The 25,579-nt window shown below is 38.4% G+C and overlaps 2 protein-coding genes across 7 annotated transcripts in view; one reads left to right on the forward strand and one right to left on the reverse strand.

Moving 5' to 3' along the window:
- The window catches only part of Hil (peptidase hillarin), an 87,604-nt gene that overhangs the window by 57,696 nt on the left and 4,329 nt on the right, over positions 1 to 25,579 (forward strand). For all 6 annotated transcript variants that reach the window (XM_073086578.1, XM_073086579.1, XM_073086577.1 and 3 more), the window contains exons 5-11: positions 20,316 to 20,432; positions 20,653 to 20,852; positions 21,461 to 21,683; positions 22,125 to 22,351; positions 23,793 to 24,011; positions 24,445 to 24,653; positions 25,067 to 25,197. In XM_073086578.1, the coding sequence (XP_072942679.1) occupies positions 20,316 to 20,432; positions 20,653 to 20,852; positions 21,461 to 21,683; positions 22,125 to 22,351; positions 23,793 to 24,011; positions 24,445 to 24,653; positions 25,067 to 25,197 (1,326 nt within the window). The remainder of the gene's footprint in view (positions 1 to 20,315; positions 20,433 to 20,652; positions 20,853 to 21,460; positions 21,684 to 22,124; positions 22,352 to 23,792; positions 24,012 to 24,444; positions 24,654 to 25,066; positions 25,198 to 25,579) is intronic.
- Positions 17,057 to 19,539, reverse strand: Mccc2 (methylcrotonyl-CoA carboxylase subunit 2). Its single transcript, XM_073086512.1, has one exon. The coding sequence runs from the start codon at positions 18,922 to 18,924 to the stop codon at positions 17,251 to 17,253; it is 1,674 nt and encodes a 557-aa protein (XP_072942613.1). The 5' UTR covers positions 18,925 to 19,539; the 3' UTR covers positions 17,057 to 17,250.

The raw sequence follows: 25,579 nt of genomic DNA on the forward strand, positions 1-25,579 counted from the left end.
AGTTGAGGTCTGCCCAGATGCGCCACTAAGTCACTGAACTTCTGTGGACATCTGCGCCTGAAGTCGGCTACAGAAGCGTTTCTATCCTTGAGAAATATATTGGAAAGCCTTGTATATCTCTTACACACCCTTAAAACCCGACCACAAGAGCTAAACATCGCTGTTATTAAGCAGAAATAGGCATGCCATCAGCATTGTCAAAGTAGACTCACGTTGGGCTTTACCTTCGAAAAGTCGGTAAATCCGTAAAAGACACCGAGAAACCATTGTATTTAAAATAAAATAGCTGTCTTCAACCAAGTACCGCCAATTACTTTTTTTTTAAACTTTATTATATATTTAAAACATGAAATTAAATACTAATTAAAATAAATTAAACTATATACAAATAATTAAATTACCTAAACATAACCTACAATTTTAAATTAAAATATAAATAATAACAAAATTAAACTTAAAATAAAAAAGCCCTTTCTTGTGGCATAGTGCCCAGAACAATACTTAATAATATAGCTATTTTATTTTTTCCTAAAATCATAGGCCAGCCCTGTAGGTACGTACAATATATATTTCTTTTCTCAAGTTTGTGCTACATAATTGTAAATTACCTTATTCTAAGCGTCCGGCCTACGCGGTTCCCACACATCGCGTGGCTATATTTTGTGTGTGAATATAAAATTGATACTTTGTGTTGTGTGTTCGTGAACCGTTGGCGTTGTATTTCATATAATATAAATCTTAAGCATAGGTAAAATAGTTTTCTAAACCAGATGCTTATAAATAAAAGGTCTATACTTATAAATACCAGATGCTTAATAATGCTCAAATGTGGTAATGTGAACTACACATGTGATAGCGTATGATAATACGCTCATACACTAAGATCCCTATGTCGTAAATGTTATGAACACATACAAAGAAGATTGCCGAACACCAGATTAGAACAGATATCCGTCAATGGGTATATTTCGAACCTGAAACTCTCTACAAGTCAGACCGCATCATAATGTATCTATGCATTATGGTCACCATATGTTATAGAATGTAAAGTGACGGTTTCCATACTCGGTACTCTTCTAGCTTAAGAAGTTTAAGGCTACAATCCACTATGCCACTAGGCTAGCCACATGCGATTTGATACGCCTCACCACTTTAAATACTTTGTAGAGAACTCTTAAGTAAGTAGGATTTTTTCCAATGATTTACGAAAATTTACACGAATTTCAATTAAATAGAGAGAAATGCGTGTCTAAAAGTTGAAATCAGCAGAAACGAATCTCGTACCACCAAGCTTTTCAAATATACCGCACACTCCAAACAATATTACCAGAAGCATCGCCAATAATGAACACTAGTTAACATTTAGTTGGTTAAATTAAGCCAAGAGCAGTTTCCCAATATCTCGCTTTACGGCGGTAACTTTGAATACTAATGACCCGTGGGCCGCTATCGAAGGAAACGTTTGAATAGACGTTATCAAGGCTCTCGTAATCTTTGAGTTTAAATCTTTACTTTTATTTCATTTTAATCAGTCTATGGTCAAAATTATAATAATACTAATATTTTTTTATTCACGGAATACATAGCAGCACACAGCTAAAAAAACAAGAATCAAAACAAAACGTAAACATAAGTAAACAAGTTCTTATAATACTAGAAACATATGTTAATATATATGGAGGGTACCGCGCTGCGACATAATAAACCGTAAAACGGACTACCCTCAGCCCATGCCATGATATTGTAACCAAGGCGCTGATTTTCAGGGTACAACGAAATAAAGGGACAAATGTTTAAAGGTGATAGAAATCCCAGTGGTTGAACTCCGGCGGCACCAGCACATTATTTCTGTCTAATAACAGCCGTGACATACTTTTTCGAGACATTCCAGCTTAGTCCTCAGGGATAGCAGCGCATCTATGGTCGGCCTCGAGTAGTATACTAATCTTGTTTGAGGTTGATTGTCAACGGGCGGCAGAAGCCACATACCCGTCTGCTACTCTATTATTATAAAAAAAAGTTACCTAATGTGACTTTGTCAGCGTTTCCAATGAAGGTGGTAGAACCTCTTGTTGGTCGACCGGAGGCACAAACAGCACACTTATTTCTGTCTTATAAGAGCAATATTAGCGCTACTATGTTTTGATTTAAAAGGGTGTGGTTCTCTTAAGAGTTGGTGGTAAGATTCTATCTGAGGTTGACTACAGATGTCGCTGTGCGTTACCGTCAGATTGACTGCATACTCGTTTGATGCTTAAAAATTAGGTATAGTCCATACGCAGGACGTAGAATTGTAAATTGCCGAAATGTCGAAAGTTTTTCTATTGTTCTCAATGAATTCATTAATTTAATAAAACATTTAAAAGTTTTAAGAATTCGACGATTTATGATGAAATTTTAAATAACATTGTCAGAAAGTAAGATTTACTCTTACTTTTCGGCATTTATTTAAATAATTGTAATTATAAATGTGATAAAGAAAGCGCATATTCATCGACACGTAGTTTACTTGTGCACTTCGACGAAATTACGACAAAATACTTCGGACTTTACTCTAACCACACTGTAGAATCCACCGCATTATTCACAGTTTACACAGCTGTAACAACAGACAATGCCATGCTATAAATTATGCCTTATTTTACCTCGCGTAAAAGGGATTTGACACACATATTGATAATACTAAAATAAATATATCATCATTCGAAATTGGTAAGACTCCGGTGGCACCACCGCCACACCTGTTTCTGCTTAATAACAACAGTGTGAAGCACTGTAATCTGGTTTAAGAGTGTGGTAAGGGAGTCAAGTAGTTCCAATGAAGTTCTTAGGCTTAGCAACAAATCTGCACCGACCTAAAATAGAACTCTAATCTTATCTGGTGTTGATTACATATATTATCCATGAGCAGCAGTAACCGCTTACCATTAGTTGGACTGCATAATCGTTTGCCACTTCTCTAACAAAAACACTCTAACGAAATATGATTATTTAGCAGCTGAGAAAGACCCAAGCAATAAAACAATGTAATCAACCAATCCTACGAGAAAACATCCGCCCTTAATTCAAAGGGTTTTAGTCTCTCGGCTTTACCTAGTGGTTGATTGCAGTGGTTCGTTGACTCGATCGGAGAAAGTTGTTAATTAAGACGCGGTGATCGGCGTTGGATTGTGTAACCGAACGCAATGGGTATCATGCGTTCGGCTGTCGGTGTTGTGGTAGAAAGGAAGGTACGAGAGAAGCAATACGAACTGTTATCGTCAACCCATTATTGTCCCCTGCTGGGCGGGTCTTTTGTCAGAATGAGAAGTATTAGGTCATAGTCCATCGCGCTGGCCAAGTACGTGTTGGTAGACTTCAAATATCTTTGATATCTTTTTTTTTTAAATCTACAAGTGTACAAGTTTCTTCACGATGTTTTCCGTCACCGTAATAATTTATTTCTAATACGCACATCAATTTTAAAAATCAGAAGTGCGTGCCTAGGCTTCGAACCTCGGATCCCTCGATTGAGGCTAGGCTGCTTCTGTTCCGAACTGGTGTTCTAATGTGTATAATAATAATGATAGTTGAATTTAGTAGAATGCTTCGTGGTACGGCAGCTCTACCGCTACACCCATATCTGCCGGAGAAGACGCAGTGGAAAGTGCTGCCGTGTTCTAATTTTAAAGAAGTAGTGTACCTTCATTTACATAAAAAAAACGTTCAAAATTAACCTTCAGACGTTGCCAAGCATCTCCAATTTACCTCTAACATTCTTATCATATTTGGGTTAACCACGGCCCATGATCGGTGGTAACCATTTACCATCAGGTGGGCTTGTTTGATACTTCAATAAACTACTAGTGCATATAATAAGAGGTTTCTAATTCTTGTATTACTATATTTCTTGAGAATAAATGATTATTATATTAACGCAGTCGGATCGACTTAGATTAGTCGGATTATCTTAGAAATATATTTATGATGCATTTATTACGACTAACGTTATAATGGTACATTTAACACAAGAAGAGGCCAAAGGTTATTGTTTCAATGTAAACAAATATCCGTTATTGCCTTAAAAACTTAAACTTAAAGTTTAAGCTATTAAAACTGGAACAAAAGGCGAGATTACATCATTGCAGTAGTTTAAATTCGCATAAATATCAATGTTCTCTTCGTTGAAAATGACATTAAGCGCGCTTCGTAAATGATAAATGGAGTAACCGATATGGAAGAATTACTAGATGCACTGAATGTTTCAATGACCCGGTTGCAAAGGACATTGTTATTATGTACTATTTTCATATTAAAGGTAATATTGTTCCGAAATTCCGTTTGAGCAAGCACCAACGCTTCGTCTTTTCTGCCTCAGCAATGTGAAGCGCTGTTTTGTTTGAAGGGTTGTTAGACAACGTAGTTCTCTAACTTAGCTGTGTAGTCGAATTTAGGGACTTCTAGATTACAAAGAAAATGCAATGGTTAACATATCAGTCATATGGTTTGATCCAGCTGGTACTCCCATGCCTATTTCTAACGTGAAGCGGTCTTGCGTTTTTGTAGAAGGTTGTGGATACAGGCTGACTTACATTTGAAGCGACCAGGCGAACTAAGGTTCTAATGGGTGGCAACTCATTTGTGATTGGCTGCAGATTTCCATAAGCGCTAATGAGCACTTACTATCAGATGGACTGCAAGCTCGTTTGCTACTCAATTTTTATAAAAAAAAATAATAACATGTTGTCATATGAAGCCTCTTATATGAAATACAAAATAAAATGTTTCTAACGTCTACAATGGTTCCATGACAAGTCACGCAGGTTTTTACAAAATCATCACTAGAAATTATATTTATCGCAAGGAATCCTTGCAGGACATAATGCTATTCATTTAAATTACAAAATAAGTGTGCGCACTTAGAACAAAATGCATAATTTTCAATGTTAATAAGCCAACACTTGCTCCTAAGGTTAAATATTATACGCCAGCATACTAGGGATGGCGATTCTTCCCGAAAAACATCGATCAAATCTTTTTTAAATCGAATTAAAAAAAAAACACCAAAATATTTTTAAATTTTTGGTTTCTGAAATATTGATCTTTTTCGATTTGTTGTTGTAATAATATATCGTCGTAAATAAAATCACCCATTTTCCGGCCACCCAGATCCTAGGTAGACGAAATAAGAGAAATTCAACGAAATAAATATATTTGGCGAAATAGGTAAATTTGTTGATAATTGTAACTTAAAAAAAGTAATCTCGATTTTCAGGTATAAAAATCGATACATTGCTTGATTAAATTTATTTTGGTCCTAAACACCGATTTTTTGATTAATCGATCTCGGGTTGCCATCCCTATATTATACCTATTAGTAACTGTCAAATGTCATGGTTATACCTTCCTGGTTGATGTAATTCCGTTTTATTATATTATTTATAATAAGAATAATGCGATATTCTCATATTTATATATAAATGTATTCATTAATGAAATCATTGGACCGATCGATAATCATTCTTATACGATTAGAAACTAAAATTATTTGAGAATGAATAAAATTAGAGAGATAATAAAATCGTTCGACACTAGTGAACAATAGTTATTTAAGAAAATACTGGTTTAAATATGTACGGATTTTTAAATAATGATTATCAAGTAGGTAAAAACTTAATAATATTGTAATCAGAAATAATAATAAATATGCAACAAAAAATAATTGATTGCTTTCTCAAAAATATGTCCATTGTACATATATCGTCACGTAGTAATTATAATATTGAAAGCCTAGTAAAAACTGCAGCTTAACATAATTATAACATGATTATTAAGGTAAAAGCTGTTTAATATAAAAACTATGATAATGTGGCTTATTATAATAAGCTACAGTAAATAAGCAGGCACCGAAATAATATTTGTACACCAGCAATATTTACTGCATATTTAAAAGTACGAATTATTCGCTAATAATTCACCACCAATTGCGCCACGCCTATTTAAGCCATACCTAATAACAGTGACTATAGAAAACATAAAGGTTAGCCTATATTAATTCATTCGCAAAAGAGTCGCAATAAACCGCATATCTAGTTATTCAAGTATCGGTATTCTAATATAAATAGTTAATTATTCCGTAATGGGAGACCGCGAAGCCAGTTATCGGTTATGTCAACGCTTGCTCACTACCACCTGACGTAACAGATTGACTTCTACTTCTAGTTACGCTACGGAACCTTCGCTTATGTTAAGTATGGACCGTTTACCTGTTTTTGGAACCAAGTTCCGTATCGCGCGGTACGCTGGGTAAGGGGACTAGGCGCGCGTCACGAAAAATCCTCACGACACTCTCTCTCTCTCTCTTGACAGGGATAAGCAACGCGACAGGCGTGTCTGCTGTGAATGTGTACATTGTTTTGTTGTGTTCGTGTGTATGTAGTGTTTTTTTAATATTTTAAAAAATAAACAATGTTGGGACCAAATGTCCACTTTTGTATAAATATAAAATAAATCAAAATGTCAAGACTGTTTTTACCCAACTGCCAAGGAAGGGTTATGTTTTTTGCGCGTATCTTATTATGTATAGTAGTAACAGACGACCCTAAAGTCCACCCGATGGCAAGTGGCTACTGCCGCCCATGAACATCTGTAATCAATCCCAGATAATACTAGATTCCTAGCTGAAGCTGGAACACCTCGAAAAAGTATGTCTCCGTTTACCTAATAACAGCAGCGCTTAACGCTTAGCACTGCTGTTATTAGGTAGAAATAGGTGTGACGGTGGTCCTGCCGCAGTCGAATCTCAAAGGATTGTACCACCTTCATATATCCACTGCATATGTTATCCTGGGTGAGCTCTTGCAATGGTCTTCATTCGAGTATATTACATTTTCGGTCGATTGTGATTACCTTTGAGTTATTTACCTTACCTTAACTACCTTAGCTACCTTACCTTGAGTTGATTTACCTTATTTGAGTAAAACGCTAAAATAATAAATTTAAGTTACCCTTATAATATTTGACGACAACAAATATGGAAGATGCTTATGTAATCCAACTCATGGTTTATTTGTTTCTTTTTAGGAGAGTAGGGATCCATAAAGCAATCAATCAGCGTATCAATATTTATACGATCGGAATAACCCGGCGTTCATGGCGATTACCTTATTTCACCTACACCTTCGTAGGGCTGCTTATATTTTCACGTACTTTATCACCGGTCACGGAGGGCCCGGCGAAAGTCGAGCTACACGTAGGAACATTAGGGCTGCCAATTATTTCAGAGTGTCGTGCTTCATTAGTAGTTGACTATAGTGTTGACTGTAGACTAAATTCGAGGTTGCTTCCTATAAAGCTCGAATTCGACTTCGAAACACTTTTTAGCATTCAATTGATTCTACGTAGGAAATATTTAACTGTGACACTACATAATATCTAAATACGAAATTGCAATCAAATCAAATATTACTATTACCTACAGCCAGAATCCGAATGTCTGAAAGAAATTGCAACTTTCAATCCAACTGATCAAACTCAATCCAACTGAAAGAAAATCAAAAATTACCACCAAATTATCAATTGTGAACCCTTAACCAAAATAATTGAAGTGAAAAAAAAAATAAAAACCACTAAAAAAAATTAAATGTGCCAACCCTATTCAAGATGAATGCAAGTTGGCATTTAGGGGGCAATTAAGCCGCGCCCACGGGCAGGGCGCGCATTATCGAGTTTACGGCTCCCTGTCAAACACTACCTAGTGTTACTGACGTCACGAGGTATTGATTGGTGCTAATGTACACGAAAATTTATCTCCGAAAGCTCAAACTGTGATGAATAGTTTGCATTTGTAGCTATTGAGTTATGAGTCCGAACATGTGTAACAAGATTTATCGCGTTATAATGAATTTATTATGATAAATAGTTCGAATTTTGTAGATACAGACTTATAGAGTTGTAGACTTATATCAAAATCTATATAGGTACACAAAAAATATTAAAATAAAGTGTAACCTTAATAGTGAATAATCCATTAAAATTGTACATTTGGGTTGCAATCGTTGAAGGACGCAATTTTATTTTTCGTAAGTAGGTATGTCAAGGGGCGGTTAGTGTGAACCTAAATCTTTATTTGTGGAGTCCCTTTTAACGTGTGATGTCCCTTTTAAGATGATTCGCCGAATTTTTTTTAGGAGGTAGTAATTTACCGTCAGGACTGCTGCACGTTTGCTATTCCAATCTATTATAAATATTATAAAAAATATAAAAAAAAATTCAATCAACTTACTCATACCAACATTCGGTGCATAAAAGTATACGTATTCTTAAACTATTGTAGCTCATCTCAGCCAACAGCGGAGAAATATGGATTACATTGACAAATCTCTATTAAACTAGTTATTCTATCCGGAATAGTGCTCCACATTACACAACCGTTTTATATGTTTTATGTAACACGGCTACGCCATATTTACTACGCCGCCAGTCAATGATTCGTTATACAGACGTTTGTTTACAATCTCTTGTTAGTTTGTGAAATTATGAAGGGATTGTATAGTCTCTTCCATTTGTAATAGTCTATGTAACGTAATTAAGGTTTGGACGCCGTATACTAAATGCTGAGGCAAATTGTAAAAAACGTTTTTTTTCAGAATTCTTAGATGAAGAATGCCACTATTTATAAAACATTTACTTATATGACATCTAAATAAATAAAAGACGTGGTGACTTTCATTTATATTCAATGGTCAATGTTTTTTATTCCTCATCAACCCAATACTGTCCCACTGCTGGGCACAGGTCTCCTCTGAGAATAAGCAGGATTAAGCCATAGTCCACGCGGTGTCCGAGTGCGAATTGGTAGACTTCGTATACCTTTGAAAACATTTTTTTAATATGAAAACTAATAATATAATTAACTAATAATAACTAACTAATAATACTACTAATAATACTACTAATAATATTACTACTATTATTACTAATAATATTACTATAATTAACTAACTAATAATATAATTTAAATAGAAATGATATATTTTTTTATTATGAAAATGGAGAAAACTGAAACCTAACCTAGCCTTTTTAATACCCAAGTCAATACAGCTACATTATTAAGTACCTATACTTGAAATAAAAATAATGTATTTATAAACCCTCGATTTTATTGACTTCAAACTACAGCTATTGACCTCGTTTTAGATTTATTTTATAGGTTATAATCATTAACATAGGTAATGTTCTAATCAAGTTCAATTGTACAATTAACACTGATTAAACGATTAAGATTATTTAATCCTTGTCCCTTCGATTAGACTAGTGGGCGGCAAATCCTTGGCCGGTCCTTAATTACACAATTGTGGTAATGGATTAGCGATGTTTACAAGTAGGCACTTCTTATTGCTTAATCCTTAAACCTACTACGATTACACGTTTGTGTAACTTTACTCTGAGTTATTCTAAGATTAGATATAATCTTAGGTTAAATAGCGTTATTATAAATGACGTTATCTACACTCACAGCTTCACGTTAGGTTCTAGATTCCGTTTTGTGTGTGCCATGCAGTTAATTTACGAAAAGACGAGCTTCATTGTCGACTAATGTCTGTTACTCATTGACTGTCTTTGCTGTACAAGTTTTGTCTCTGGTCGCGGAACTCTGAGCTTCCTTTTGTATAAAAGGTATCATGGTATCTTGGAAGAAACGCCGGGTTGTTCGCGATTCTTACCGAACTAAAGACCCCTCTTCATATTAGAATCCTGATCTCCATGCAACGTGCAGTCGTCTCGTTTAGACCATATTTGGAAAGATTCTGATTTCAGCAATGTAGGATTTTTTTACATGAATATATAACATAAGCTTCGAAAATACGTAACCATAATACAAACCTGTCATCAATAGTTTAAAATTTTGTTTTTACTCTAATAAGTCGCCTGGTATCCAAGATCACAAGCAAACCTAAAGAAAATGCACAAAAGAACTAACCATTGTAAGGATATACTAACTTTGCATTTAGTAAGTTCTTATTTAACTTTGCTTTTACAGCCAAAATTCATCCTGCTTATCTGGCTGTACTGCGGCAAGTTCTAATTAAGATGTCCACATCATCTCTTAACAACTGTTGACTTCACGGCTTTTGCCACATATCGACGATACCTTAATTCGCAAATCAGCCAACTCCACTTTTTGTCAAAAATACTTTTTTATTTATTTTGATTTCGTCCAACTCCATTTACTATCCAAATAAAAAAAAACATTTTGACAAAAAGTGGAGTTGGCTGATTTGCGAATTAAGGTATCGATATGTGAAATGCCAATCAAGCCACGTACGTTACATTTGCGAATATCAGCAACTTCTTGCATAAGACCAATGACCATTTAAAATGTTACATTAATTAAATCACGAGAAAGCAATCAATATCAGATTTAATCATATTTTTACGTCGATGTGAGAAGACATTAACATTTTAAATCAAAATCTAATTAAATAGAAACAAGGAAAGCACGATGCAATTAATACACGCCGATTGTGTAATATTCGTTGTTTAATATTATGTTACTTGATCAAGCATACGTAACTTAGGTGTCTTATTAAACTAACAATCTATAGGTAGGTATTGATCTATTGATGGAAGACAATCGTCTGAACTGTCATTTATAGGCATTGTCGATTCATTTCTGTTACTCATTGTCATTGTTGTACGAGTTTTCTCTCTGTTCGAGGAACACTGGGCTTGTTTTAAGTTAAAAGGACTCTTGGAAGATACACCTGGTTGTTTGGGGATTCTTACCGAACTAAACACCCCTCTTCCTATTAGAACTTCTGATCTTCATGCGTCTTTTTAATATCCACCCTAGCTTAATGCGAGTCGATAAATTTAGAACATAGATCCTGATCTCAGACGTGTAGGATTTTTCGCAATGTTTTCCTTGACATTAAAAGCAAGGAGGTAATAGTAAAATGTGATTTAGGCAGATAGTAAAAAACATTAAAGTTTTGAGAGCCTTAAATTTTAGTTACTAGCTGTCTCCCATTCAACTCCTTATCGCGTACTTAACTATAGGTATAAATTGATGATGAACACATGCCGCGGGAGTATTTAATATCGCTTGAATCTTCAAACAAGCATACTCATCATTACTTATCAGTGAGATCCTCAGGCATTTGTACCAACGACAGACAAAATTACTTCTCAAAAGCAGACCAGCGGCATACGTTCGGCATACAAATCGGCAATTAACTCTGTTAATGGCCTCTAGATAGGATTTCTTGTAAAGAATTCCAGTTAGAAAAACAGAGATAGAGCGCGGTCACCGTGGCGAGTGGAAAGCGTGAAATGGCGTATGAAACTATGTATGAAGATCGTGTATGATTAATGTGACCATACGTTACGATTTGGATAGGGATACGATAGGGATAATCTAGCTAATTCAGGTTATCTATCCCACTGTTCAAATCAGTTACAATGAATAGACAACGAACATACAGTCCACCTGGTGGCCACTGCGACTACGTCACAATACATCAGTAATCAACTTCAGATAGAATCTAATTCTACCTATTTTTGACCACATATGCGTTCATAGTAACACTTAAGGCAGACGCCTTAGGACACTCTTCAAAATGAACACTGCATCACTTAAAAATCCTGTTAAAGGGTGGAAAAATATATGACAGTGCATCCAATCAAAACCACTAAAGATTCCATCAATAACTCTACCCTTTTTGATAAAGACTAGTAAAACATCAATAAGATGTATATATCAGCAAAAGTCCCGCTTTGTGTAAAATAAATGGTCACAATATTCACCGCGTGCCTCGACTTTGTTTACGTCGCCTATCCATCAAGTGTATCAATATCTAACAAAAACACCAATTAATTTGGAATGATCTCAGCATCGTGCATCTATTTTCATTTCTAGTTTCTGCACGAGCATGAAACAAGTGTCATAATCTTAAGATATATGACTAATATGTAGAATGCAATGAATCTAAAATGTTTGTTTTCACAATAATTGCCAATTTTTAACATGATTGGTAACACGAGCGCTTTTTTTTTATTTACTTTTTAGCTGCCAGTACGGCTTAATCTTGGACTGAAGCTACTATAGAGACTAGAGAGACTATAGACAGACTATACAAGCTGTTGTGAGATTTCTGTATTAACTAAACAACTACTACTAACTAACTTATTAGGCTTCATGTTTTTATCGTTAGAAAAGTTACCTAAATTTAAACCTATTTAAAAAGTTTTTAAAACCAGCTATTAGTAAAATCATATTGATTTTCATATTCTTAAAAAAAATCTCATTTGAAACCAATATCCATCCATCAGCCTTTACTGGTCCACTGCTGGACATAGGCCTCCCCTAGTCTGCGCCACTCCGACCGGTCTTGGGCCGTCTGCATCCAGCGGTTACCCGCCGTCCGCTTCAGGTCGTCAGTCCACCTGGTCGGGGGGCGTCCTGTACTCCTTTTGCCGAGACGTGGTCTCCATTCGAGGACCTTCCGACCCCACCGGTTATCGGTCCTGCGAACTATGTGGCCAGCCCATTGCCACTTCAGCTTGCTTATTTTGAGAGCTATGTCGGTAACTTTCGTTCGCCTACGGATTTCCTCGTTACGAATTCTGTCGCGTAGGGAAATACCGAGCATAGCTCTCTCCATAGCTCGCTGAGCGACTTTGAGTCTTCGTATTAGGTCCACAGTGAAAGACCACGTCTCGGCACCGTACGTCATCACTGGCAACACACACTGCTCGAACATCTTCGACTTCAGGCTCTGAGGTATCTTGGATGAGAAGATGTCACGCAATTTCCCGAACGCTGCCCAACCGAGTCGGATTCTACGAGTGACCTCTTTCTCAAAGTTGGACTTACCCATCTGGATTATCTGTCCCAGGTAAACGTATTCGTCAACAACTTCGAGTGTGACGCCATCTACAACGACCGGCATGGGTGTGACATGGACGTTAGACATGATCTTCGTCTTGTCCATGTTCATCTTAAGACCTACCCGTTGAGAGGCGTCACAGAGGTCATTGAGCATGGTATTGAGGTCCTCCAGCGACTCCGCCATGATGACGATATCGTCTGCGAATCGAAGGTGAGTGATGTATTCGCCATCGATGTTGATGCCGAATCCTTTCCACTCCATCAGTTTGAACACGTCCTCCAGTGCAGCGGTAAACAGTTTTGGAGACAATACGTCACCCTGTCTCACACCTCGCTGCACTTGGATGGGGTCCGTACTTCTGTCGTGTAATCGGATCGTCATTGAGGCTGCCTTATACATACACTTCAACACTTCGATGTATCGATAGTCGATCTGGCACCTCTGGAGTGACTCCAATACCGCCCACGTCTCGATAGAATCGAAGGCTTTCTCATAGTCCACATAAGCCACGCACAACGGCAGGTTGTACTCCTCGGACTTCTGTACCACCTGCCGCAGCGTGTGTATGTGGTCCATGGTGCTAAAGCCTTTTCGAAAGCCGGCTTGTTCGGGAGGCTGGAAGTCGTCGAGCCTGCGAGCTATTCGATTGTAGATGACCCTCGAGAACACTTTGTAGACATGGCTCAAAAGCGCAATGGGCCTGTAGTTCTTCAACAAAGACGTATCGCCTTTTTTGAAGAACAGTACCACCACGCTTTTGCTCCACGCCTTCGGTGCTATACCCTGGCTAATGACGGAATCGAATAGCTGTTGGAGTGCTATTAAAATCGGTTTGCCACCTGCTTTTAGCAGTTCCGTTGTTATTCCGTCTTCGCCAGGGGCTCGGTTGTTTTTGAGCTGTTTGAGGGCCATTCTTATCTCGTAAAGGCTGACGTCCGGGATATCTTCGGTATAGTGCCGGGTTAGCGTGGCTCGCTTGTCAAAGACAGGTCGTAGAGGCGCACGCGAAGTGGTATATAACTGTCCGTAGAACTTCTCAATTTCTCTCAGAACTTCAGGCCTCGTGGCAACTGTGGTGCCGGCATCCGTCCTCAGCTGCGTCAGCAAGCTTTGCCCAACCCGCAGATCCCTTGCGAAGACTTTGGAGCCTTTATTCCGCTCAATGCACTCTTTAATGCGAATAGCATTAGAGAGGCGCAAGTCGTGTCGCATTCTATTAAAGATCTGTGCGTTGAGCCGCCTGTACTTAGACAGTGAAGCCGGAGACTGCACACACATTGCCCGCCGCTCTGCCATAAGTCCGAGTGTATGGGCTGAGAGCCTTTGAGTTGTTCTTTTGGAGGCGGTCTGGTAATACTTCGACCCCACCTCACGGACAGTTTCTACCAACTTGGTGTTAATATCGTCAACATCTACGCAACGTTCTAGGCATCGCAGACGATTATCGAGCTCGAGTCGAAAGTCTTCAGAGCCCTGGACCTGGCAAGGTGTTGGACGAAGTATCGACTTCATAAGGCGGGACCGTTCCAGCTTGACTTGGATATTTAACGTGCCTCTAACCATCCGGTGATCGCTTCCGGTTTTAAGCCTATTGATCACAGAGACATCGTTAAATATATGCCGTTTGTCCGCCAATATGAAGTCAATCTCGTTTTTGGTAGTACCATCGGGACTCATCCAGGTCCACTTCCTCTGGGGCTTCTTCTTGAAAAAGGAGTTCATCATATAGAATCCTTCCTTTTCCAAAAAGTTAGCCAGCAAGTGGCCTCGATGGTTCCGATGACCAAATCCGAAAGGCCCCACCTTCGACTCATCGCCATATTGGACACCTAGTTTTGCATTGAAGTCCCCCATCACAACCGTGAAGTACGATTTTGAGGTATGTATGGCTTTTGATATGTCCTCATACATAACCTCAACCTCGTCGTCGGAGTGTGTCGATGTCGGCGCATATACCTGTATGACCTTCAACGAGTATCTTTTAGATACTCTGAGTATAAGGTATGCTACCCTTGGCGACACACTCTTGATCTCCACTATGTTGTTGACGAGGGATTTGTTGACGATAAACCCGACACCACCTTGGGACAGATGTTCGCCCTCCCGGTGATAGAGCAAGTTACCGGATTTTAGGATCGTCGAGTCCTCCCCCTGTCTTCGGACTTCAGACAACCCTATAATACTCCAGTTTAACTTGCCTATCTCTTCTTCCAGCTCATATATCTTCTCATCGTTCCTCAGAGTCCTGGTGTTATATGTTGCCAGGTGCAGCAGTCGTCGTTTATGGTAGCCCGATCTCTGCCGGAGATTCTTAGCACCCCCTGCCCCGCCGTAACCGTGACCGCTACCGTAGCCAGGAATAGCGGGGCTGCCGGGGACTGGGGGCCGGGGTTTTGTTGCAGCTGCCATTAGGGGGTTTTTGCCATAGTCACCGCGCTTGGCTGTGCGTGTTGGTGACCGCAGTATGGTGGTAAATTCACAGAGAGACGCTGCTGCCCATCTCCTGGTTTTTGTCCCTTAGTCGACTCTTACGACATCCACGGGAAGAGAGGGAGTGGTGCTATTCGCAGCCGGCACCACACGGATCATATGTGATGAATGAATGTGTATGAAACCAATATACTTATCCTATAATGAATAACGTCACTAAACTATGCATTGTCATCCAAATCAAACTAGTATGCAAAATTTCAGTTTAATCGATTGTAGGTTGTAATTAACTGGTTTAAAATCCAATTACAAGATTTGACCCTAGCATACATACGAACTAAACAGAAAAGTTGAATGAAAGCTATTAATTTGTTTTAATTAAACCATAACTTTGTCACCATCCTTTTCTATCAACAAAAGGATTACAGGAAACAATAAAAATCATTCACAACTAATTAAAATACAGTAATTACGTGCAATAATTTCACCTATACGTGAACGTACTACGTAGAGAACATTGCGCAGGTCATTTGCATATTAATATAAGCAACGGATATAGTTTTTATCGCGCCATTGTATTCAACAACTGTTCTCTTGAGCGACGTGATTGATGGAACCATTTTAATTGGCTGTTTTATGCAATCGTTTTAATTGACTAGTGAAGGTCAATTTAGCAAGTACCTACCGAGAGTTTTAATTTAAAGTGTCATAACATTTGTTATTATTATTTTTTTATAATATGGGAGTAGCAGACGAGCATGCAGTCCACCAGATGGTAAGTGGCTACTGCCGCCCATGGACATCTGTAATCAACCCCAGATAGGATTAAATATTCCTACCTAAGGTAGGCCACAGATGCGCCGCTACCCCTGAGGACTAAGCTGGAACGCCTCGGAAAAGTCTGTCTCCCTTACCACACCCTTCAAACTGGAACACAGCAGCGCCTAACACTGCTGTTATTAGGTAGAATTAGGTGTGGCGGTGGTGCCGCCGGAGTCGAACCACAAAGGGTTCTACCACCTTCACCACCACAAAGGGTTCTGTGATTCATAATATAAATTGTGGTAGGCTGCAATAATATAAATTCATAATATAAATTGTGGTAGGCTGCAATAGTAAATATCAAAGCCGTGCAGTAGCAGTATTTAGTTTAATATTTTTAGTACCTACTCTCGGTAAATTTTACAACTTTAGGACATATTTCGGCTTTATCTCCCAGTGAAGAAGCAATTCTTTAATTGATGTCAATTTTGATAGGACATTAGAATGATTAATGATTAAAATTTACATGGAATACTATAAATATATAATTATGTAGAATAATATAGGTGCTAGGTACATAAAGGACGTAAACTAAAAAATCGTATTTCCAAGACACGATATATAAGTAGATAATAAATACTACGCAAGTTAAAAAAATATATAAGTAAATATTCAATACAAATAATATTCGTAATTATACTGAATAACGAATAAAAATTACGCAATTAATCATCCGATTTATTTATTTATGATTATTTGCTTAAGTGTTTATTTACCAATTAAATTATTACAAGGGAATTATTTAATGAGATTTTTCTCTGTTAATAGGTTTTTATATAATAAATGGATTGATAGTACTTAAGTAATAAAAATATGTTTAATGATAAAACAAAATTAAATATATTATTTTCGTTTTACATTAAATTAGCATGCAATTAAATAAATGTACTGAAACTTTCAAAAATGTTAAAAAAAAAAAACAAAATCACGACTACAATCTGTACATAATTTTATTTTATTTACAGTAAAAAAATGATTAGCAACAGTCTTATCGGAGATAAAATGTAATCAAAAAACAAATCATGTACATTGTACGTACAGCAACACAATTAACGTGAGATATCAAGTCTTATCATCACATAATATTCCTTATCACAATCAAGTTCTTTACTTAGCTTATCTCACATTACATTCTGAACACACCGAATTTACTGTCTCTGAATGGAGCATTGAGAGCAGCTGATAGACTTAATCCAATCACTTTTCTCGTATTCTTTGGAGCTACAATACCATCGTCCCATAATCTAGCTGTACTGTAATACGGAATACCCTCTCTTTCAAAGAGAGCTTCTAGCGGCGCCCTCACTTTTTTCTCGTCCTCATCAGTCCAAGGTTTTCCTTCCCTCTGAGCTTTTTCTTTAGCTATTAACGACATCACGGTAGCGGCCTGAGGACCACCCATTACCGATATCCGGGAATTTGGCCACATGTATAAGAAGCTAGGGGAATACGCTCGCCCACACATTCCATAATTTCCAGCACCAAAGCTACCACCGACGACAACGGTAATTTTTGGTCCCTTAAAGCAGCTGACAGCTGTAACCATCTTAGCGCCATTCTTGGCAATACCACCCGCCTCGGCCTCTCTCCCCACCATAAATCCTGTAATGTTCTGTAGAAACAATAATGGGATCTTCCGTGCCGCGCATAGCTGAATAAAATGAGATCCCTTTAATGCAGATTCCGAATGTAATACACCATTATTTCCTATTACACCAACTGCATGTCCATAAACAGATGCAAATCCGCACACTAATGTTTCGCCGTAAAGTTGTTTGAATTCGTGGAATCGACTTCCATCTACAACTCTGGCAATAACTTCTCGAATGTCAAACGGCCTCTGTATATTAGCGCCGACAATTCCATGCAAATCTTCGATATCGTGTACAGGTTCGTCAACCTTGGGTGTATAAATTCTAGTTTTCTGGTCGTTATTCCAATTCAAATTAGCTACGACATTCCTAGCTAGATGCAAGGCGTGTTCGTCATCTTGGGCGTAATGATCCGTAACACCAGACTGTCGGCAATGTAAATCCGCGCCTCCTAAATCTTCCGCCGAGACAGTTTCCCCTGTCGCAGCTTTCACTAAGGGTGGGCCAGCTAAGAATATCGTTCCTTGATTTTTTATTATAATACTTTCATCCGACATACTAGGAATGTAAGCGCCACCAGCAGTGCAGGAACCCATTACGACTGATATTTGTGGAATGCCCTCCGCTGACATATTGGCTTGATTGTAAAAGATTCGTCCAAAGTGTTCTCTATCAGGGAATACTTCCGATTGATCCGGTAAATGTGCACCACCAGAGTCAACGAGATAAATACAAGGAAGACGACATTCTTGTGCAATCTCTTGAGCTCTCAAATGCTTCTTAATGGTCATGGGAAAGTAGGTTCCTCCTTTGACCGTAGAATCGTTAGCAACAATCATACAGTCTTGGCCTTGAACTTTACCGATAGCGGTGACAATACCGGCGCTAGGAACCTGGCCTTTGTACATGTCAGCCGCGGCCAACGTACTCAGTTCCAATACATCACTGCCTTCGTCCACCAACCGGTTAATTCGCTCCCTCACGAGCAATTTACCTTTCGCCGTGTGCCTTTTAACCGCGTCTTCTGTCCCACCTTTGATAGCCTCATTCGTTTTCAAACGAAGCTCCTCCACCAATTCGTCCATTTTGGATTTATTCTCCTGGTAATACGGGTCATTTCGGTTCGGTTCGCTGCCGATAATGGTGGCGGAGCTGTATCGTCGGCACTGGACATTCAATCGCCGCACTCCTCTGACTAGTTTCAACATTTTCGCAATGTAAATTACAGATTTAAACGCGACCGGTCGGCGAGCGCCTGCCTCGCTACTGACGATAATGGGTACCGTTATCTACATATACGATTAAGCGGCACAAAAACAAATTCGTCGCCGGGTCGACCCTCACATTGATAAAAACGCGTATATTGTATAGAATAATAATGTAGGTACATTGTTGACAACGTTTCTGTGTAATATTACCTATTTATAATTTTATCGGCGTCGAGTCATTCAATTGTATACAATCGTAACTCTTGCATAATTTGTTCACAAAACAATCGATGTTAATACGCTCCGAAGCTTCGGCAGGTATTCTCAATGCACATTCAATGCGTCTATATAGTTGTAACAAGCACGGCCTACTTTGATTGTTTATCGCGTTGTGCGTGTAATTTCATGTTAGCACCCACACAAATATTCGCGATCGTAAACACATTACATAAGCAAATTAAAACATGTTAATGCTTGAAACTGCGACTTGAAAGCCGCGGATACATTCCTTTGCAATAAAACGCGAGTTCTGAATGAAATGAACGCCAGTTAAAGGCGGCGTGTAACAAACGGTCCGAGTTACGTGTCTATCTAATCGGAATCTGCGAGGCGACCGGTTGCGCGCGCGCAGGTGAACGAACCGTTTCACTTTCTTCGACCCGACGCGAGGGGGCGACACTTTTCCGACGACAGGTGTCGAGTTGATGAGTTCATTTATTATGTCGTTAAATTGATTAACTTCCTCATGCCGCCATGTTTTGCCGTGTTCACGCGTCTACTAATATGGCGATTAAAGAAAATGGCGACAAATAGACGTACGATTATGTTGCTATAACTTTCTACCCACGCGAGCACATAGGTGGTCATGACAAATTGGGATAAACTACTTTTACAGTTATCAATCAATATTTTAAATTCCAACAATGAGACAATAATTGAGTAATTTGGTCCATACAATTTTCTCACTCCAAAAACTTAATTGTGCAGGTTAGTAGCGGCATATGCGTGCCAAAACATATGAGATGTTTTAGCACGCATATGCCGCGTTAATAGGAATACACATTTAAATATTACGTTACATTGCATGTAATTACATTTATTGCATGTAATATAATATTTGAAGTATCCAAATTTAAAGTATCTCTGATAAAAAATAATAAGATACCGTAATAATACATGATTTTTGTTTTTTTTTATGAATATTTACTTATCTTAACATTAATTTGCAATTTGCAGATACTTTCATATTATAATTTAAAAAGTTAAAATTAAGAAAATGGTTATATTTTATAAAAAAAGTTTTTTTTTTATTTTATAAAAACGAATAATTCATCTTACAGAAGCAATGTAATCGGCAAAAGATATTCAATTGAGACTTTTATTGCCCTCAGGATCGAGATGAACAAACAAAATTGGAGATGAAACATCGACAAGAAGAAGATGACTTGTACAGAAAATTCTCAAAACACCGCGAAGAAGAGAACAGAAGAATACGAGAGGAAATTCAAGTAAGTGATATAATACTATGGTATTTTATACTAGTTATGAATAAAATTGAAAAAATCTGTCAAACATGTATTTGGTCATCATACGGTACTTTCCTCAGAAATGTATTAGCTAGCTACGCTATACGAGTAGATGTGAGTAAAATCCACACCAACATTGCTTGATTTTCATTAAACGACATTTCATTGAATGCTCTCACAAGGCTCGTTATTATTTTTATAGGATGAATGGGAGCGGGAGCTGGAGAGGCTCACGAACAGGTTTCAACAAGAGATGCAGGTGAAGAAGCGGCGGCCTGACGCGGAGATCGGCGCGCTCACCCTCCGTCACCAGCAGGAACGAGCTGACCTGGAGAAGAACATGACCCTCAGGAGAGACAAGAAGAAGGAGAGTCTTACCAGGAAAATGTTGGAACATGAAAGGTTGGTGGAGTAATTAGAGCAAACAGAAATAATATTTTACTAGGAAAATGATAAAGTAGGAACGATTGGCTTAAAAAAATGCTTTTAAGATGCATAACAACATGATACAAAACAACTTGCAAATGAATTCACCCTCAGAAGTGAGGTATCATTTAAGTGAGCAAAGTTTTATTATTTTTAAAAATAAACAAATAAAGGAATGAATTACGAATTAATAAAACAAGAAATTGAATAGCGAATAAGTGAATAAATAAACTAATGTTAAGTAAGTAAATTGTTGATAATGTTAAGTAAGTAAATTTGTATGAGATTTCGAGTTGAAAACTAGTATGCAGTCAATCTGATGGTAAGTGTTGATTGCCGTCCATAAACCAATTAACCAACTTCATATACAACTTCTCAAAGCCTTCTTTTCAACTTCTGCCTGATGCTGGTCACAGATACATTGCCACTCCTAATGTCTAAGATGGTTGCCTCATATGTAACGCAGCCGATAGCTACACCATTCCATCAAAACGCAAGAATTTATTCACTCTAGAAACAGGTGTAGCAGTAGTGAAACACTACTGGCTCTACCTTATATAAATTCCTTACCTCACAACCACCAGGGCAGCAACAGCCGCGCTAGTGGAGAAGCAGAGCCACGAGATGATGGAACTGATCCAGGAGCGGCGCTCGGAGTACATGGCGGCGTCATCGCTGTACCTCGACGGGGAGGAGGCGCCGCCGTACCCCGCGCGAGCTCCCGCACCACAGCCGCCACTCGTCTCCAAGTTCCACATCTACACCGACCCGGCTGAGTTCGCTGATGTTGACAAGATTGCTATTTCGGTTAGTATTTTTTAAGTAAGAGTATCAGGCGAGCATGCAGTACACCTGATGGTCAGTGGCTCCTACCGCCCATCGACATCCGTAATCATAGAAGATGAAATTCCTACTTGGGGACTATACTGGAATACCTCAGAAAAGTATGTCTGCCTTACTTTTTGTACTGTTGTATTAGGAACAAATTGTATAAGTGACAAGGGAATTGTGTATAAATATCATTTACTTCGTCTAAGCGTCCACAATTAGGCCGTTCTGGGAAATTATCCGGCTTGCCACCTAAATGAAGTCAAACAAAAGATTTCATAAAACTCAATCTTCTTGCCATTTTGCTAACTTAGACATTAGGAGTTTCCCAAGGAGTTCCACTTAGCCCAATCTTCGGCATTCGCATCCAAGTGCTCACAACTAAGCAAAAATTAATACTGGACTATATGTTACTTCCAGGTAGCGCAAGAAGACCAGAAGACCTTCACGGACCTGGTCCGGCAGTTAGTGGGCAGGTGCGCGACAGACGTGGAGAAGGCGCGCACCATCTTCCGCTGGATCACCGTGAAGAACCTGAATAACATCCAGTTTGATGACAATCTCAGGGGGGATTCGCCCCTCGGGCTCCTTAGAGGCATCAAGCACGGGACTGAAAGTTACCACGTACTGTTTAAGAGATTGTGCAGGTAAATTTTCTAAATTGTTCATGTATAGTCGCAACACGTACAAAAACGGTATTTTTTATAAGAAAGCATTTTTATAAAGGTTCTACTGATGATAAACGGGTAGTTTATCTATATGAACATCTATAGCTTACCACAAGTAGTCTTCAAGTCAGATGCCTTGCACCTGACACTTAGTGCAAATACTTCGTGTGTTGCGTGTGGTAAAAATTTATGGTTTTAACAGAGTGATTTGCCACTGACAATGGCATACGACATTCTCACATAGTTCTGAGGGACAGTAACATATGTGAAGCCGACCTCGCATACACCACGAATCACAAATACAAGTTAATTTTGCTTACTAGGAACAATTTGTATCAGATATATAAATGTTTACCGATAATCGGATGTTTACCGAAATAAATGTTTTCTTTCTTTCTTTCTTAACTTAGTTTTGTTACTGGTTGTACAGCAAAATACTTTACTGTCGAAATATCTGAGTATATAGGATTCTAAGCACAATCACTATCTCATAATGTAAGAAAAAATTAAGGGCTTTTATAGATTTGAATCTGTAGAACAATCCCAAGAGGTGAACGCTCAAATAATAGCTCAGTTATTTCCCAAGATGGTAGATTTTCTCACACTATTTTGCAACCATATAGAGTCACTTTGCTTGAACTCGGTTTTACTTAATGCTTTCTTGTAGAATATGTATCTTAATAATAGTGACTCGATAAGTACTATTACAATTAAGTATAAGTACATGATAAGTATAGAACCTTCCGATTCTTTACATAACACTGAAATTTAAAATGATTGCCTATTTTCCCTAAACAATTGCCACTTCACTTTTTTGTTCAAATTACATGTAGATTTTTCGGAGTTACGTGCGTATTAGAAGTAAATAATTTAAAAGCTTAACCTTTACGTTTAACGGAAAATTAATTCGACGGGTCCTACGTAAACTGGTGCAAGTGCGTTTTCACAATTTTACAGTAGAGCGATTTGAATGTTCTAATGCGTGTAACTTTAACATTATTTACGTATAATGCAGTTTTTTTTCAAAAGGATTCAATTATACCATTTTAAAATTTTAACTATGTACGTTGAATAATGTTAAAGTTACACGCATTAGAACATTCAAATCGCTCTACTGTAAAGTTGTGAAAACGCATCTGCACCAGTTTACGAAGTACCGTCGAATTATTCGTAAGAGCTTTATAAAAAGTCTACTCGCACTTAGCGTGGTGAACTTTGACGTAAACCTTAGACTCCTTTAAGCATTTCACGGCACACCATCCAAATTAGGTAGAATATAATGATCAAATAATGAGAAAAACAAATGTTTCAACAAACAAACTTTTCTTCTCCCACTTTATTCTGACCAAAACAATAGACATAAGCATACATACAAAGAATAAACCACAGAGCACACATCACAATAAATACCGGTTCCCAGCTACGCAGGGCTGCACTGCGTCGTGATCAAGGGCTACAGCAAGTCCGCGGGCTACCAGCCGGGCGTGCGGTTCGAGGACAACCGCTTCCGCAACTCCTGGAACGCGGTGTACGTGGCCGGCGCGTGGCGCTTCGTGCAGTGCAACTGGGGCGCGAGGCACCTCGTCAACGCCAAGGACGCGCCCAAGCCGGGGAACAGAGGGAAGAGCGACAGCTTGAGGTATGTATTCTAGCTGGAGGACTACAGTTTCCAGGACTCTTATCCAGCAGACAATAATGGCTCAACTATGATTGTGAAAAGCGAAGTAAAATAATAAAATCAGATCCACGTTAAGGATATGCCCAAACCTGGAATAGGGGACGAGTGGTAAGTAAAGGTTGGTATTTCGAATAGTATCAAAGACCATTTCCATGACACAGTAACTGATAGACGATGTTAGATCCTTATAAGTTAACTTTAAAAGAGAAGTAACAATAAGTAAGAAGATAGAACCTAACAAAACGGCTCGGTAATATAAGTCAAGGTGCCTCAAACATGAACTCGTATATAATATTTATATTTATATTCTGTCCAAAATATAATTCATCTTACGTCTAGAAACTCTAATGTATAGAGAGGTCTAAAATAATTAATATTAAAATGAACGTAACAGGTACGAATACGACGACCACTACTTCCTGACGGACCCGCGCGAGTTCATCTACGAGTTCTACCCGCTGCAGCCGGACTGGCAGCTGCTGAAGACGCCCATCACGCTGCACGACTTCGAGGAGCTGCCCTTCGTGCGCTCGCTGTTCTTCCGCTACGGGCTCTACTTCAGCGACCCGAATACCAAGGCTGTTATGTTTACCGACTCCACTGGTGAGTTATCTGTAATATTAAAGTGAAAAATGAGACACTTTCCCGTGGACCTGTAATCAAACCTAAATATTGAAGCTTTACCTACGATTGCCCACATATATTAATGCTGCTCCTCTTGAAAACTAAGTTCACATATCTCTCCTTTAACCCTCTTTAATACAGCAGCGTTTAACACTATTTCAAGCGATAATACCAATGGATTGGTTCACATTGTACAAAAACATCGTTTGCATTCAATTTGTAACCAAACATCTATAATGTAACTTTCACAATTCTCTAAGGTTTGTACGATCTTCACAATTTGTAAATTGCCGTCGATATTAAACATAATAAATTATTGGCTTTACCCTGTCCGTCCCAAGAGAAACACTTACCCATATAGACGTTAATTGGTTAATAATGTGGTTGTTCAGGTGCGGCGACTATGCGCATAGCCATGCCGGCACACATGCAGAGCTCGCTCATCTTCCACTACAACCTCAAGTTCTACGACACCGAGGGAGACGGCTTCGATGGCGTCAGTCTCAAGAGATTCGTCATGCAGGTAAACTTTTATGTCAGGCAGATAAACAGCACATTAAAACCTGATGTTAAATGACACTACCGTTCATAAATTTCCTCATGGATCGTCATTACGTATGTTGTTATTCCCGAAACTAAGGTAGAGCATAATTATATTAACATGAATATTGTGTAACCCCTTTCTTTCAAACCAGAATACATCACTTTGGAATCTCTAATACAAGTCACATATGTGTAAAATTGGTATCGTCATAATTAAAACAAAAAATAAAGTTTATCGATTGCTTTCTACGGTCCACTCGAATCTAAATCTGAGTGACCATTCACGTAGAATACCTACTACCAATCGGGAGGTTTATCAGTTGATTGGAGCATAGATCCAGTCGAATAAATTCCTAGCCTTA

This window comes from Epargyreus clarus, unplaced genomic scaffold (genome assembly GCF_041222505.1).
Source record: "Epargyreus clarus isolate Ecla_fem2 unplaced genomic scaffold, WU_Ecla_fem_2.2 ptg000024l, whole genome shotgun sequence".
Lineage (NCBI taxonomy): Eukaryota > Metazoa > Arthropoda > Insecta > Lepidoptera > Hesperiidae > Epargyreus > Epargyreus clarus.